Consider the following 18,201-nt stretch of genomic DNA (forward strand, 5'->3'; position numbering starts at 1 on the left):
GGCATATGGTTTCCAAGGCGGCAACGCTTTGCTGCTGCAGGGTGGTCTCTTCAGTTTCCATTCATGTTGTCATGCCACAAAGCTGTGTCTCCTGCACACTGGGCTTCTTCTGTCTTGGACACACATACACATCTGCATTCTGACTCAAGACTTAGTTCACTCTCCCATGGTTCTCATTTGGTTGTCACCCGATGATAGAAGAGGCAAAATCTAGTAACTGTGCTATGTGGGAAGCATCATGATATAATTCCATTTTTCCTTAAAAAAAAAAAAAAAAATAGTGACCCACTGAATAAGCTAAGCAGTCAAGGACCTCCCCCACCCCCATTCCTCTTTCTCTGCCACATTCCAAAGGTTCCTGGGAGAGCAGGCAGGGAATCCTGGCTGATTCTTTGAATTGTAGTGGAAAGGTTACTCTGAAAAGCTGAGTTTCGAGTTTTGAAGTTGCTATGCAAGCCATGGCTTTCTTTGCATGTTCCCATGACCCCCCTTAATGAGCGCCTTCCTCTCTGCCTCTGCAATCCCATGAACCTTTGCGCCCTGCACTGTGTTAGTTGGGATGCTTGCCGCTCTACACTTTAGTAAGCTCTGTTCCTGGTGACCCATTGATTCAGGATTTCACTGGCCTGCCCCTGGTTCGTGTGCTCTAGGTGGTAGCTATAATCCTTATAGGAGTTTATCTCACTACAGCTGGGCCAAGGGTTCACAAAGAAGCAGGAAAGCATTTCACCTTTGAAACCGCACAACATCCCAAGCCTGTATATTTTTGTGGGGAGACTGTTAAACTATAAATATCCTACACATGAGAGAAGTCCCCTATTTTGTTCTCTGGTTTTGTATATTGGCTTTTCCGAGATGAGGCCTCACTGTGTAGCTCAGTTTGTTCTCAAACTCATAATCCTGCCTTGGTCTCTCAAGGGCTAGGATTACAGGCGCATGCTACCATCAGACCCGGCAGATCACCCCATCTCGACAGCTAAGGATGTTCCTTTATTCAGGAAGTATTACATTTTCCATGACAATCCACTCTTTTTTTTTTTTAATTGGTTCTTTAAATAGTTAAAATTGTGTTAATTCTAGAATACTGCTGAGAAAATAGGCAGGCAGACAGTCGATGGTCAAGAGCTGTAAGTCACCAAAGAGACAGCTCAGTGGTTTAAAAGAGGACTCTGGTCCAGTTTTCGTCCCCAACACCTGGTGGCTCACAGCCATGTGTGACTTCAGTTACAGGGGATCCAGCGCCCTCTTCTGGTCTCAGCAGGCCCCATGCACACATGGTGCACATACAGACAAGCAGGCATACACGGACACATATATACAATTTTCTTAATTTTGTTCATAGAAGACCCGCAGGCAAGCCGTTCTTGGGATACATTTTCATAACACTCTAAAGAAACCTGAGGTTTGTGACTCATGGAGTGACCTGACGTTGCAGGTAATTCCAGTGGAGAAGCTGGTGAAAGGGCGTTTCCAAGACAACCTGGATTTTATTCAGTGGTTTAAGAAGTTCTACGATGCTAACTATGATGGGAAGGAGTACGATCCTGTCGAGGCACGACAAGGGCAAGATGCAATTCCTCCCCCTGACCCTGGCGAACAGATCTTCAACCTGCCCAAGAAGTCTCACCATGCAAACTCCCCCACAGCGGGTATGTCACTGTCCTTGTGGAGAACGGCTCGGGCTGTCTCCTCTGCTTCAGTCTGAGCGTGGAGCTGACGGTGCTTCCATGCTTTTAGTGTTGTCTGCTTTCACACTGGTTTTTCTGTGACCCATTTGTCATGAATCTAACGATTTTGATTTCCGATAGTAAAAGGGCAGAGCCACACATGCTGTGAAGATAATCCCCTGGAGATAGATTTCTTTTTCTCTCTTAATTTTTGTCTAAGAAGTTTTTAGTAGTCTGCTTAGATCTTCATTAAAATATTTGTATGGCTTAGTAGCCGGCAAGACAGACCATAATACAAACTGACTTGTGCTGTTAAGCGTGGTCCATTTTCCGTAAGCACTCAAAGAAAATTAGTGATCGCTTTTGTATGTAATGTGGATCCTTCATTTAGTATACGTCCTTGTCCTAAAAAGGGAAATCATTGAGGACACATACCTAGAACAGCCAACTTGACCAGATGAGGTGTGCTCTGGAGAAATGGTGTAATTATTATAAATGCTAGTTGTGTTGTGTACTAGGCCATTTAACTGTGAAACTCTCAGAAACTTTTTTCCATCTCAAATGCAGAGCCCATTGTTCAGACTTATTACAATAAGGATTTTTTTTTCTGCCCATCTTACTATAGTCAGTATGGATTAGACATGATTAATACTAAATACAGGTAGCTTTATAATCATACTTTTCCTCACTGCTTAGAAATCTTTTCCTTCTTTTCTATCTGAATCCTTAGCTATAGCCAGGGAATCTGTGTCCCTTGGAAATATGACATCTTAAAAAGATTTTTGAAATATTTTTGTTTCACAAAAAAAAAAAAATTGACCTAGCAGTACTGGTGTACACCTTTAATCCTAGCACTCAGGAGGCAGAAGAAGGTGGATCTCTGTGAGTTCAAGGCCAGCCTGCTCTACACAGCAAGTTCCAGGACAGGCTCCAAAGATACACAGAGAAACCCTGTCTCGAAAAACCAAATAAATAAATAAAAATAATTGTTTGAGATAATAAGATCAGCTTGTATACTTACCAGTCTTGTAGATGAGGTCTTCTTCACGTGGGATAACACAGCAGAAGGAAAAGAATACATATGTCTGGGATGTTTGGGAAGTAACTGGGCTTTGGTAATGGGTGGATGCTGGAGTGAGCAAGCAGCTGCCAAGTGTGACTCTTGCTGTGTCTCCCACACTTGGAAAGATGAGGTTATCATTCAGGAAGTGCTGAGAGAGCTGGATTTGAGAAGAAATTGTATTTATCTTCACACACTGAGTTTCAGGTTTCTTTGCAGCATCCAAAAGACTATCTAAATGTGTGTGTGTGTGTGTGTGTGTGTTTGTGTTTGTGTGTTTGTGCGTGCGTGTGTGCACGCACGCACGCACATGCAAACAAGACATAAACATTTGTGAGTGTTCCATATCTTGAAGCTGGAAGCGAATACAGAATGATAAGGAGGGGCTGCCTTCAAGAATTCCTAACAATTATGTGAGTAGTGGAGAAGAAACTTTCCTGGAATGCAGAGAAAATGCCAAAAGATTGGAAGAAACTAAGGAGTGGCTTTCAGGGAAGCAGAGGAAGGAGCTGGGATGATTGACAGTTTCTAACTCTGCAAGGAGTCAACTAAAGTGAAGCCTGGAAGAGTTTGTTGGATTGTTCAACTTGAAAATCATTCATGAAATGATGAGACAAGGCCTGCATTAAGGAATGAGTTGGATAAAGGACACTGAGTCCAAGTCCACTGTTGGAATGAATGAGTGTGTAGATAAAGAATGCTGAGCACAGATCACTGTAGTTAGACACGCGTAAAGGGAAGAAGCCTTTCAAAGGGATGAGCGCAGACCAGTCAAGAGAATTCAAAGCATTAGTAGTGTGTGAAATCACAGAGACCTAGAATATTTTTCTTTCTTCCACAATCATACTGTGACCTTAATTTTTTGGCCTCAGCTCCCACATTTCTCTTCCAAACAGAACTACAGTATGTTGCTTTGCCCTCATTATCTAAGAATTCCCTCATCTGTGTCTCACAGAAGAAACAGTAGGAAGTTTCTAGAAAGAGGGTCATGAATATTAAATGTGGAAATATGATGTGCAATGAAACGTGAAAGTAGTGTGTAGAGAACTGACTCCCAGGGTGTGATTAATCACCCTTTGGAGAACTGGTTCTGAGACGCTGGGCACTGGAGTCTGGGTCGCAGCAATTGAGCAAGACCAGGTAGGATGTGGAAGTGAGGACCTTTATCAAGGATACAACTGCGGAAAATAAGAAGCTGTGGTTGTCAGGGAGAGGGAAGCTCGGGGAGAGATGAGAACCGTGCTCTAATTGTGTGCTTTAGGGAACAACCCAAAGTTATCAGATTTGTAAGGTCAGGGAAGAATCTCTGAGGAGCCAACCGGGAAAGAAAGAGGAGAGATTAGAGGACTGTGATCCTGAGCATGGAGGAGAAGGTGAGGTCAAGGGCTCAGGGGGTTAATGGAAAAGGGAAGATGTATTTTTCTGGAGCAGAAGCGAAGGGAGAGGTTGGATGAAAATTAAACCACAGGGAGATTGGGAGGCAAAATTTGATGCAGTTCAAACCGGTCACCTGCTTCTGTCAGCAGCTGTCATCAGTCTACGAGTCAGAGTAGAGCTGATGCTGACGGCATGTCCCCAGGACTGGGATTCGGGAGACATGTGCAGGACTCGGTGAGAACCCAAGGCATGCTGCCATTTCCCTTCTTGATGTCCTTTTTGTAGCTGTTACTGGTGGACAGATTGGCTTTGAAACTCAACTGCATTTTTTAAAATTCGAATAGTAAAGCTCAGAATACTTTTCTTCCACAATCATGATGCATCTTTATCTTATTTTTGTAACCCTTTTAGCACTTGTTAGCACTTCTACTCTTCTACCCAGAACTAGGCCACGATGGCTAGCCCTCTCACAAAAGCCACAAAGTAACTTGTGCTGTTTTGATAGAGTGCCATGAGCCTGAAAGAGAAATTTGTTTTTCAGAGCTTAACCTCTCAGGTGACAAAGCTAGGGAAACAGATGAAAGTCAACAGTTAATACATTTTATTTTGTGTGTGTGTGTGTGTGTGTGTGTGTGTGTGTGTGTGTGTGTGTGTATGTATGTATGTATGTATGTATGTATTCCAGAAGGCAGAGATTTCTGATATCGCACCCATGCCTTGATGGTGTTTATTTTGTTGGCCTTATTTATGGAGGAATGGTATTAATCACACCCCCACACCCCTCCCCCGTTAATCAAATGTGTCCTGAAGATTCGACATTGTGGGGAAGTAAGATTTTACTAGAGAAAAATTATCACAAGATGTACATCACATGTGGGATATAGCTTTTAAAGACCATAATGGGAGAAAGGCCCTTAGAAATTCAGAAGGCTCCAACTTTCTTGAAGTCCTGCACCCAGATATTGGGAACATGGCCAAGAAAATAAGTCAAACATTTCCAGAAAGGCAGGAGAGGTGCTGGAAAGGCTGTTTATAGAATGCAGGTTTCTAGGGCCTTTCCAGAGTCTGTGCCTTTTCATGGCGGTGTACAATATAGTAGAACATGAGGATCTCAGTTCCTGGCACGTGACCTGTTAGGACAGGACACACAGCACAAACGGCACTGAGAGCTCCAAGCCTTAAGTTGGGAAGTTTACCAGAATTGGGTAGCCTGGATATGTGCTGCAAATCTAGCTGTTGCATGAGTTCCACATGTGTGGGTGAGTGTGATGTATAGTAGTAGGTCTCGGGGCTCACTTAGAATTCTCTGTTCAGAACACTGACCCATAACCTCTGTAATGTGATTGCAATGCATATATGTGGTATGAGTTGTCCTTCGCCCAAGACTGCAAGTCTGACTTTTTTGTTCAAGACTGGGGATGAACCTAAGTGCTTGATGAAGTGGGTGGAGCTAGATCCGTAACATACAGCCACTAATCTGTTTTCATGTTGAAAGCTTGAGCTCTTCTTAGCTATCTGTATCCTTGAAAACAAGTAATGGCTTGTATGGTTGGAAATAGGATGGGGGCTGGCACTTTGGAATACTTGGTTAATTTTGCAGTGGATGGATCTCTCCTCACAGATGTGCCTTAGGCTGATTTAACTTGCATGCCTGGCAGCTTCAAAGCATCTTGTATGACAGAGGACCAGATTACAGTGGGGGAGAGTGGTGTGGATGTAATGCCATGTAGTAGTAATTGAGAGGACACTGTCTGTGCTAGCAAGGAAAGAAAATCCTGCTTTTATAGCATCTGTGCTGTGTGTAACATCACACCAGAGATGGCTTCCTTAATAAAAATAGATGCTCTCCACACATTTGGTTTATTCTTTCTGAGAGCATGCTAAATTTCTCTACCATTTCAATGCAGATAAGAAACTTCTCCTAAGGACTCGAAGCATAAAGTTGGTTGATATCTGTATAAGTGGACAACATACCTCTACTATAAACAACGTTAATATGAATAGGTTTCATGTAGGGTGAATAGCTGCCAGGTAATATCAATTCTGACTACATTTTGAGGAGCTGTGTTTTCAATTGATTTTTGCCTACCACCCACAACCATGTTTAAATGCACATGTCACAGTGACAGCTATCTGTTAAGTGCATACGTCATCATGAAACATGATGTTTCTAAGTGTAATTGTCCTGATACTTCCTGCAATTCAATAGCTGTCTGGGGAGATAGGCTTTATGTGTGAAGACTTACAAAACATAAAAGGAAATTCAACATTATGGTTTCCATAGCGACTCAGACACATTGCAGATTCACATACGCTAATGTATTTAAATTAGACTCTCAAATATAAATATAGTGTGAGAGAGATTTAGAGTTGCTATGGGAATTGAGCTTTCTCTCTTCCTTAGAGACCAGTGTTTCAGCCTTAAAATCGGGTTAGGAGAGATGCTAGAAAAGTGGTTCCAAAACAGAAGGTACCTAAGCAGTGACAACGAGATGTCCTAATAATCCTTGTTAAATCCATAGATGTAGATTTGAGTAAATCCTAATAGTATTAAAAAAAAAAAAAAAACAACTGTGTTGAAGACTGAATACTCCTGATCTGTTGGTGCAGTCTTAAAATGTGACTGAGTTTCTCCATTTATTTGCTAAGCAGTCTACGAGCATTGGTTGAGCATCTAAAATCTAGATAGACACCACGTCTCACCTTTGGGGAAAGAGAAGTTGCTTTTACTCCATTGTGTTTTATGTTGCTTTTGTTTCTAAAGAGAGGTAGTGAGTGGGCAGTGGTAGAGCATGCCTCTAAATGCCAGCACTCGGGAGGCAGAGGCAGGCAGATCTCTGTGAGCTTGAGGCCAGCCTGGTCTACAGAGCATGTTCCAGGACAGCCAGGACAGTTACATAGAGAAACCCTGCCTTGAAAAACCAAAAGGAAGGAAGGAAGGAAGGAAGGAAGGAAGGAAGGAAGGAAGGAAGGAAGGAAGGAAGGAAGGAAGGAAGGATGGAAGGATGGAGGGAAGATAATGAACTACAACAGTTATAGTGCCCCTTTTAGTAACAGTATCACATGCCTTTGAAAAGAATGTATACTCTTTGTATGCTCTTCATTTGAACAGTGCTTTTCCAAATACGTAATTCCATATGCAGGATACCACAGCATGCCTATGAGCCTGTTTTTATTCTAAGTGTCTCTTTTAGTCATTTGGTATGCTGGGCAAAGTAAAGAGCAGTGTGTGTGTGTGTGTGTGTGCGTGTGTGCGTGCGTGCGTGTGCACGTGTGCACGTGTGTGCCACAGCATTACAAAGAGGTGGAAGAAAAACTTTTAGGGGCTCTCACTTTCCACCTTGTAAGAGTCAGGATCTTACTGTATCTACCACCCTATGCCAGGCTAGGTGTCGCCTGAGCTTCTAGGCAGTTGTCCATCTTACTGCAGGAATGCTGGGATTACAGATGCACACGCTGCACCTGGCTCTTTGCATGATTTATCATGAATTAGGGTCAGCAGGCTCATGCAGCCGGCACATTTACCCACTGAGCCAGCTTCCTAGCCCTAAAAGCAGTTTGTAGGACTTTATATAGTCTTTTTTTGGAGGAATAATCCGAACTGCAAGCCAGTTCTACCTTTTCGTCTTTGTTTTGTTTCCCACTATCTGACACAGAGATGCTTATCTGTCTCTTGAACTTGAGTCATTGCAGTATTCATGTAGCTAAGGGAAGATTCGGCACATTTCACTGTCCAGCTGTTTCCATCGCCTGCAGTGTACCTCACTGGAACAGGGACCACAACACAGTGTCTAAACAGCAGCTCAGAAAATACTAGAACAATGAACAGTTCCTGTTTCTTTGGTCCCTTGTATTTATTTATTAATTAATTTATTTATTTTTGTGACAGACTTCTTGAATCATATTCATTCATGTGGTTCTGAGGTATTGCTGAGGCATTGTAAGGGATTCTGAGAGTACACAGTGATCAAGACCCATGTTTTTTTGGGGGGAGTGGGGGCCGTGGAGGGCTTGCTGTCTTGTGAGGAAATCTGCCATTGGGAGTATGAGGAGAGCATGCACGGGGAATGTTCCGGGAAAGTCCATCTGAACTGGCCTTGCAGCCTCTACAAAGGTTTCCTGGAAAAAAGAAAACTTCAGCTGAAATTTAAGGATGAGGAGAGATTAGCTGGATGAAGCATGTCCAAGAACATTCCAGACAGAATAGAATGCTGAGGTCCCAAGTAAACGTGTTCAGTTCAATGAAGTGCAGGTTTTGTTTAGATGTTTTGAGTCACGAGGCTGAGGAGGTAAACAGGTCCCTTGTTACTGCTTTAGAAAAGGGGGGAAGATTGCCAGCCTAGAACAGCATTTGCGTTGTCTTAACAGCGCAACACAGCTCAGCAGGGTTCTCGATATGGAACCCACAGACAGCAACCCAAGATCCACAGAGCTAGGACCTCATCAGAGGCTCCCTAGTGAACAAGCCACTTGTAATTGTTTCTTGCATCCATGGGGCTAAGTCTCTCTGGCTTCCTTCCCTAAGCCACTCAGGTTGGAAGTCATTTGCACCACTCCACATGGGCCTTTCCAACAAAATGCGTACCATGCAGTGGCCACTTCTTCATGAGCAGGAGGAAGGTCTGCCTAGTGTGTCCGCTTGCAAGAGTCCTAAGTATAGTGACATCATGGCGGGCACCCCTTCCCATCACCTTGCCACAGTCTCTTGGTCGCCACCCCCACATGTCCTAGGATGAATGTCATACAAATGTGTCAGCACCGACAGGGATCACTGGAATGGGTGTCATGATCAAGACTGTCACAGAGATGTAGAGAGTTCCTAGTTAATAATGTGGCGTGTTGGGAACCATCGGGAGGCCAATGCAGTATTTGCTCTGCCTTGTGAGAGCATGCGTGCTTACATGCAGCCTACAACCTCAACACTAGCTAACTGTGGAGAAGAGAAGATAGCAGCCCGAGAAGTTAGTTGCATTGTGTGCTATCAATACATCAGGGAGGGACAGTCAGCACAGTGCTGTGGGAAGTGAAGGGGAAAGGAAGTGTGGGCAGTTGTTAATGCACATGCCTGATCGGCTTGGAAGTGGGTTGGTGGAAGCAGCAAAGCCTGACACAGAAGCCAGATGCGGATGAATAAAGGAGACTGGGTAGCTGAAGTGCGCTCTGCCCGTCATCCCACTTCCTGAGCTCTGACTCTCCTGGGAAGTCCCGATTAGGTTGTGTTATTGGAACACGACAGGCTCACCACCATCAGAAAAAGGTGCCAATAGGGACTCAGACCAAAGCTAGAGGGTAGCACATCTAAAGTAACTAAGTAAGGGGGTATCCCAGAAATGGCCACCCTACTTTATAAGCTTCCTTCTTAAGTGAGCACTGCATGCCAGAAGTACTGTGGCACCCACCATGGTGTCGCCATGGCAACGCCTGTGTGTCTTTATTCTCTGTGGGCTGGCTCAGTCTGCTGGCTCCATCAGCCACTCCCTTCCCCGGTACTGTGGAAAGCAGGCAAGGAACTCTGCTGTCTATTAATGTTGGGATGGGATGTGGGGACCGTTTATTGGAGCAAAAGGATCCCCACTGTCTTTATTTCTCCGAGGGCAATTGAAAAAATACAAATTTAAACTAAGATGGTGATTGGATTTGGCATGTAATATGCTTGGAAGTTGGATCAGTAATCTTCTACCAAGGTGTGAGACGCGTGGAAAGTCAGCAGTTTATTGCAAAATATGCATTCCACGTTGAAACAGCTATTTAAAAGTTACGATTTTTAAAACCTGAGCCACTTCAAGACATGAAGCACTTCCTTGCATTTTTTTTTTTTTTCTTCTTCTTCTTCTTCCCCTCTTATGAGAAATTCTCTGAAACCAAAGTGACTCAGGCCGAGCCTGGAAAATACTGGAGAATCACATGATGCCTAAAAATAAAGCACATTGCCTCCAGTAGGGATAGTAAGCAGGGTAAGCAGAGCAGCAGTGGCAATGTGTAAATGTTCCCACTTGGGCATGATCCAGGGGCTCAGCCCTCTGTCCATCCCAGGGGCTGCCTCTGTGCAGGCCGGCCAGCCAGGGGAGGGGGCCCTGAGGGGTCCTCAGCGCGTGCTTACTCTTCACGGCAGCCACACCCGCAGCAGTGAGCCTCGCCAGGAGCCTCTCTCGTAGGTTTTCCCAGGGCAGAGCCGTTTGTCATATTGTGTAATGACCCCAGAGCAGTGACTGGGAGTAGCTGACTCCCAGCTCTGCTTCTGCCTGGCTTCCCTCCAGCTGTCCCCCTTGGAATCAATAGCACATGCTGTGTCCATCTAAGAACAGGTCCTTTCTTTTTATTTTTCCTATTAACATTAATATTATATAAAAAAATATAGATTGTGTATAAAAATGGGTGTGTGGTGGCTATGGTAAATGGTGTAGAAAACTGTTTTTAAACGGCAGCATCTCAAGCACTGCCCGAAACAAAATCCATGGTGCATGGTCCCAGAGAAATGACCGCAGTGGCACCCTTGTGGCCCTTTGTGGTCTACCTTCATAGTCTGTTCTGAAAGCCCACATTAGGACATGCCCCTCTGCCCAGGGCTGGACCCTGACAGAAGCCTGGGAGCAGCTGGGAACCTGCCGTTCCAGTGTGTCTCTGTATCTTTTTTGCCCTGTGCATCTCCACCACCGCCACCTGATCTGGCCACTGAGCTGGTGAGACAGAGCCCATGCATCGCTCCACACAGACTATTCTCTCCCTGCCTGGTCAAATGGCCACATTTCATTGCTTCCATGGCATCTTGGTTTAAATCGTACCCTCTCGTTGGTCCTGAGAATAACAGGGTGACTCCTGCCTCTTCTGTGTCCTCTGCAGGGACCGTGGGATGCTGGAAATGGAAAGTTCTAAGAGCCATTAGCCTCTGTGAGGAGTGAAACATCCTTAAAATTCTTCTCTCATATATTACATCCCCACGGCAGTTTTCCCTCCCTCGGCTCTTCCCATCCCCCCTCATATCTCCTCTGTCTTCTGTAAAGGTCCCCGTGATATCAACCGAACATGACATGACATAACAAGATGCAATAAGACTAGGCACACACCCTCATAGGAGCGAAGCTTTGAGTACAAGGTAACTGCTTCCCCCTCCCAACACACACACATGCACACACATGCATGCACACATGGGTACACACACATGCACTCACACACGCCTGGCTGATGGCTTTTGCTTCCCTGCTGGTGCACAGAGTCCCTTTCCATCGGTGTCCTACAGACGCAGCTCCTGTGACCTGTAGAAATCCTGCAGAAATCCTGAAGAGTTGAAACTGGAGAAGACCAAGGGTCTATGTAAAATCACTTAGCCACGAAGTTCAACCCTCCTCACATTTGCAATTGGGCCTCCTTATCCATGCTGTTCTACTTTCTCCCAGACAGTGATGTCGGCTCTGTTACTTACCAGCTTAGTGTCTTACTATTCAGTGTCGTGCTCCAAGAAGGAACATAAACTCCACACAGTCAGGCATCTTCTGTGTTTTGTTCACTATTTGATGCCAGTATCTATTTAGGTTGCCAGCTACATGGTAGGAGTTCAATAAATATTTGTTGCGTGGGTGGGTGGATGGACGGGTAGGTGGATGGACGGACAGACGGATGGATGTGGATGGTTCACACTGTAGCACCCTGATTTTCAGTGTAGTTAGAGAACGCATAGAGGGGGCATCGTAGGCCCTGATTTCAGGGATGGGTTGTAGAGGTTTGAGTAGAAATGAGCTCCTGCTTTGGTTTGCTCATGTCTGGAATAGGAATCCAGGACTTGATGCTTTGCTGGGTCAGACCTTGTTTGCTGAGAAATGGCAGTACTAACAGAGTGAGCACTGTGGGCCAGCCTTTGGGATTAGAGTTTCCCATGTTTTAAGCCAGGTGTTGAGGCACACACCTTTAATCCCATCCCCTGAGAGGCTGAGTGACTATGATTCCTAGACTAGCCTGGTTTACAGAGTGAGTTCCAGGACAGCCAGGGCCACACAGAGAAGCCCTATCTTAAAAAACAAGTTTCCCCTGTTTTAATGTGTGTGTGTGTATGTGTGTGTGTGTGTGTGTGTGTGTGTATTTACATGAATTTAAGCACACCACATGCATGCAGGTGCTTTCAGGGGTCAGAAGAGGATATTGTATCCCTCTGGAGCTAGAGTTGATGTAAGTGCTGGGAGCCTGGTCCTCTGCAGGGGCAGCAAGCACTCCTAACCACTGAGCCATCTCTCTCCATCGCCAAGTGTTCGGGTTTTTCTCAGGTCCTCCTCCCAACTTTGGGAAGTACACCCTTCTTCCTGTCTAAGGTGACAGCCAGTCACCCCACTTAGCGAGCAGCATGTCCAGGGTTCTTTGGACCCACGGGACCACAAGACTCCGCTATTAAGTGCCATCTCCCACTGTCACCCCAAGATGAGCTGAGGGATGCCCAGTGCCATGCCAGGTCTTCGTTCCCTCAGGGTCAGTGTGGCTCACACTCTGCTCTGTGAGCTGCTCCGAGAGGAGCTGCCCCATTATAGGCCAGTGTCTGGCTGTAAGGAGCAGCAGCCAGGCCTTGCCACAGGCTATTGGTGAGGACAGACCCAGAATGGCTCTAAGTTGCTGCTTGCAAAATAAAGAGCCAGCTTGTGGCTTGTGAGCCAGGGTCCCTGTAACCCTGTTAAAGTCCCCTTGGGACTGAATCCTGGTCACCACTGAGACGGTGATCTCTCTCTCTGTCTGTCTCTCTCTCTCTCTCTCTCTCTCTCTCTCTCTCTTTCAGAGTAAAGTTAATGGTCCCCTACAAAGTGAAGGGATGGCGCCATTTTTGAAGGAAAAGACAGTCCTTAGTGCTTGGATTTGTAGAAATCAATGGTACAGCAGTGGCCTGTCTCCTTGCAGTTGATGGCTCTGGTGTCAATCACAGAGGAGGTTCCTGTGCCTACGGAGCTTCTCCAGTCTGGTCGCTTTCTGCCAGCCATGGCCCTTTGTTTGATTTTAAACCGAGTTCATTATCTCAATTAAAAGATGTTTGCCAAGGTGGAGGGGATGAGGAAGTGATGTCAGCACCATCCAGGAATGACTAATCAGTGCATTTGTGGTGTGTCCTTTGCCTGCTGTGTTTCCATTGTCCTGTGGGGGTTTTTTAATGACTGCAGGTTGTGGTTGTGGGCAGGAGAGGACCAGTCTCTCAAAGTAAGGAAGCTTTTCATTGGGGGGGGGGTGTCCATACACTTATGTTAACACTAACGTAGTCCTTGTCAAGAGTACTGCTGTTGTGTAGTTAGCTCCTCTCTGTTTATGATTTTGGCAAAAGGAGTACAGTAAATTATGAGAAGTTTCTGGAGGCTAATAGAGTCCCGACGGGGATGGGCAGAGGCTACATTGCTTTCATTTGCTTCTCCCTTCTGAACCTATTCAGCCTCCTCTCCCCAAAATGCATCGTTTTCCATACACGTCAAACAAGCTTCTGATTACAGACATTAGACACGGTGATGCCCTGACTTCAGCAAGGCACCGATTCAAGCCACTCACTCCTTTTTACAACCATGGTTAAAATATCTTAGAGTCATAGTTATGCCCCAGACCCTAAAAGCATTAATTAAGATGGGACTGCTCAAAGACAGCCATTGTGAATCATGCCCATCTCCAGTGGGGACATTTCTGAGAATTACAGGGACTTAGGCAGAGTTTACATCCATTTTCCTCTACTTCTGAAACCTCTTTTTATTTTGAAAGGGAAAATTAAGGGGGAGGAGAAAAGCTTAAGGGCAGAACAATTGTGTATAAAACAGGGCTACTGCTAATTATGGTCTCAAAACATCATCAAATGCAGCTTGAAAGGAACTGAAGTGTTTGATAGCTGGAAGAAAAAGAGGAGGAGGAGAAGAAAAACTCTATATCTGAATTGTAGCCAGAGTGAGTGCATTGCCTTTAAAAACCATGATGCTGCTGTTTTCCATGTGTGTACATCCTTGAGGCATGAGACCTGGGAAGACACAGAACAGAATCACTGGTGGAGTTGAGTGTTTGGGCCACAAAGAAGACAGCCCATTGAGGACTGTCATCAATCAAACCAGGATTGAACAGTAGACATGACCTGAGTCACTTGAGAAGATGGGAAAACAATTAGTAGTTTACATATATGTATTATGCCAACACTAACTTTATAGATATTGGTAACTATTTTCTAGATAATGTCTTTTAAGATGGTTGGTCCCAGTAAATGAGAAAACAAAACAAAGCACAAAAAAAACAAAAAAACAAAAAACCTGACCCCAGATAGAAGTATAGTTGTTTCAAGGATGAAGAAAAGAAAAAAGAAAGACCTGTCTAATAAAGAAACAGAAACTGTTCTGAGCTAACAAGGGATGTGTGGGGCTTGAAGAGATGACTGTATATAACTCTGAAAAGAAAGAATGACAGTCAGCAAATGTGGAAGGCAAAGGCTGCAGTTACACTTCCTTTATGTGTCACATCTCTCTAGGGGTGTGGGTTACGGAGGGCAAGTCTGTCCCTGTCAGCCACGGCACTCTAGGTTTTAATGCGCTCGCTCCATGTCCTCCTGAGGAGGAGCTTTCAGTGTGGTGTGTGACGGGTGAGAAGATGCTAAGATGTCCTTGTTCTTTACTTTCTCCCTGTTTGTTCCTTCGGAGTTACGTCCTCACTTGTCATTGATTTCCATCTGTCTGCTTCTCTCCAAACAGCCTAATCAGAATTGCAGAACCTCCTGCGTTGGAAACATCAAATGCAAAAGCACATTTGACCTGTTACATATTTCACATGTGTGCTCCATTCCGTCTCCTTCGTGTGAGAGCTATGTTTCCACTACCATGTGTGTGCGTGCGTGCGTGCGTGTGTGTGTGTGTGTGCGTGTGTGCGTGCGTGCATGTGTGTGTGTGTGTGCATGTGTGCGTGCGTGCATGTGTGCATCAGAGCAGCTGCCAACCCAAGTCTGACTCTTACGTTTTCCCCATTCTCATCTCAGCCCCTGAGGGATGTGCATGTCGGCCAGCGTGAAAGACCTGGTTCCTGGGTCCCAACTGACCTTTACAGGACCCGAGAAACAGTGTTATTTTAGGGCTGAGACCATGACCTTGGAGAATCAGATCCTCAGAAAGATGTGCTGAACTCTGTCCACAGCAAGACTGTGTTTCCACAAGAAAAAGGCTGTATGACTGTGAAGCCACCAGCTCTGGCCTGTCCCCCATGAGCCATGTAAAGCATGTCACCCCGGCCTCCATCTCCTGCCAATCAGCTTACCATGCCCCCTCTTCTCTGTAACAGTTCATTTGTTTCTATTGCATTTGCTAATATCCTTCTATCACAGTCTTAGAACCTTCTGCCTCTTCTGTGTCCATTTCTTTTTGAGCTGATGTTAGACTATGAGGACATGACTACCTGATGACCTGAGCTTAGTTACTGTCGCCAGCCACATCTTTTTATGACCTACTTGGGAAGAACTGCCTGGCATGGGGAGTATACATGCATTCTTTAGGAAGGCATGTCTGCGATCTTCCTTCTGCGAGAAGAGGCCAGTGGCAGAAATGTGCACAACCCAGTACCAACCACCTGGCTCATCACCCATTCAGACGTCAGCTGACTACACTCCCTCCATCAGTGCATTGGCCAGATTCCACATGGAAGGAGCCCCACGTCATAACTTACAAAGGGGACCTGGAAAGGAGGAAACCTAAGAAGCTGGGAGGCTGACACCCAAATGGTTGCAGCCAGTGACTTTGACATTGGCCTCGGTGCCTCAAACTTCCCTGGGTGTCACCGCTGATGCACTGCCTCTGCTGGCTGCTTAGCAACATCTGACAGTGCACAGAATTCATCCAGGTCAGGTGCTGCGCTTGCCCTATTGCCGCCCTTGCTACAGTTATCAGTGGCAAACAGAAACAGATACAGCTCCAGCATCCTGAAGTTATGTCCAGTGCAAGAAGCATCCCGTGTCACCACGCCAGTGTAGCTGGTACAGCCTCTGAGGAAATGCTCAGGGCACTGTGGCCTCCAGGGGATGCAGCGGCACAGGCTGAACCCTGAAGGATGCCGGTCCTAGCTACGAAAGGGAATAGGGATGGCCAAAGGGGAGAGGACGATGTTGCGGGTGGTGGAAATACTGCATACACTCTGGCAGGCATGGCATCGCAGAACACTGGCCTGTTCCCAAGAAGGCCAAGAGGGTGCCATGTCTGGGCGATCTCAGGTGACTGTCAGTCCCGGAGAGACTGCGTATCTTTCACTTTAGCAGCCCCTGTTCATGGCTGTGGTGGACACTTAATGTGGTTTTTTTAGATAAGAAGCTCTGCACTTTCCATTAGATTTCCTATCTATTAAAATGTCATTAGATTCCCTACCTATTAAAACAGACAAACAAACAAATCTGAAAGGGCTCGATGGTTGCAAAAGTGGCCTTCCCTGCTACTAGGCTGGAGGCTATCTGAAGGAGGTCATTGTGTTTCCTGCCTGCTCCTTCATAGTCTGTTTACAGCCAAAGAAGCTGTGCAGTAGGACCGAGAAGGCAGGTTCTAGAAGAAACCTGTGTGGGCATCAACAGAGAGGAAGGTTCTTACAGCATTTTGCTTGTTCCAAGCCAACCACGGCTCCCTAGCATCCCCAGATCACTCCATGCATAGTGAGGGCTCTGTGCCCCACTGACTGACCTTTTCACGAGGACTAATTTAAGTCATTCACAGTCTCACCATTTCAAGTCTCTTTAAAGAAGTTTCTCTTCCCCTGTTGTAACAAAGGCGCATGTTATTTAAAGGCCAGGACACTGTCAAGACTTCTCAGAGGTGCTTAAGACTCCCATCTGTAACCAATGTCTCCAGGCACCTGAAGACACACCATATAAATTTTACAGCCTTCCTGCTAGCTACATTGTAATTAGGGTATTGGTTGAAACCTGCCGTTGCTGTTACATGCCTGTCTGTCTAATCCCTCCCTCTGTCAGACAAACTGGAAACTGAAGTTGGAAACCACATAACCCAGTTTAATTGCCTGTTTATCTATTTATCTAAAGGTGTTCCTTTACCAGACGTGTTTAGCCTAACATTTTACAAGACACTGGGGTGCTGGCATGAATAAGACTGTTCCTTGCCCTCTAAGAACCTTCTGGAAGGGGAGAGGATGAAAGATTGTGCTGGAAATTTTAATTGGGTGGAGGGAACACACAGAAGACGCATGCAGACAGGAAACCAGAACTGTTGCCTGTCTGGGACTGTGTTCTAAACAAAAGCAAAGGGGTGGGTCCCAGGAGTGGCTCCGTTTTTTACTCAGAAGCACGTGACCATCTCTGTATACCTTGTTGCTTCTGTTTCCAGTGTCTGTGTTGTGTCCTAGACAGTAAATCCTCTGTGGGTTGAGTGCCAAGTGGGTGAGGGCTCACCTGAAATAACAGTGTGCCGTGATTAGAAATTCAGGAATCCTTCCCACCACAAAGGTTTCTCCCTTCACATGTCAGATCTCCCATCTAATGCCTCCACACCCATTAAGGAGCAGTTTGGGGGTTTCCTCTTCTTTAGGGGCACTGCAGATCTGTTTCTTCTAGCATTGCCTCAGCATCCCCTGATGCTCCGTTATATACCCTTTACACCCCTCTCCTCTGTCCCCTCATGATGGACTGATAGACTTCATGTACCCCAGGCATTTCCCAAACTACAGCCGTTATTCCTAGTGCTAGGCAGACTGCTCCCTCCAAGCCCGTGTTTGTGCCGCTCGCTCGCCTCTAGTGTGTCTTTGCTTCTTGCCCCAAACTGTCCTGAGCTTACCATTCCAATTCTGCACCATCCCCTGGCACCAACACCTTCCTGAGATGCGCTTTTGTTGAAAAGTGACATCTAGAAACCAAGATCGGACATCAGGGTACTCGCTGCCATGGAGACGTCACTGCTCCTGATCTTCTGTCGCTGAGGCTACAGAGTGCACTAAAAACAGGAAGCACATACCATGTACCAACATTTCTTCTAAAGAACGAACCTGTCATGGGGGTCTTTGCTCTTAGAAACACACAGCAATAATGTGTGCTAAGTGAAGAGCATTTCCTATCCTTTATTTTTAATCATTTATGTGATGTATGACACATGTTCATGTGTGTGGGAACACGCATGCATGTGATGGAGC

General features: G+C 45.7%; 1 protein-coding gene across 3 annotated transcripts in view; it reads left to right on the forward strand.

Annotated features, from left to right (window-relative positions):
- Mapre2 (microtubule associated protein RP/EB family member 2) overlaps positions 1–18,201 on the forward strand; it is a 130,513-nt gene that overhangs the window by 97,671 nt on the left and 14,641 nt on the right. For all 3 annotated transcript variants that reach the window (XM_051202127.1, XM_051202125.1, XM_051202124.1), the window contains one exon: positions 1,436–1,649. In XM_051202127.1, coding sequence (XP_051058084.1) covers positions 1,436–1,649 — 214 coding nt within the window. The remainder of the gene's footprint in view (positions 1–1,435; positions 1,650–18,201) is intronic.

The sequence above is a fragment of the Phodopus roborovskii genome, unplaced genomic scaffold (genome assembly GCF_943737965.1).
Source record: "Phodopus roborovskii unplaced genomic scaffold, PHOROB, whole genome shotgun sequence".
Lineage (NCBI taxonomy): Eukaryota > Metazoa > Chordata > Mammalia > Rodentia > Cricetidae > Phodopus > Phodopus roborovskii.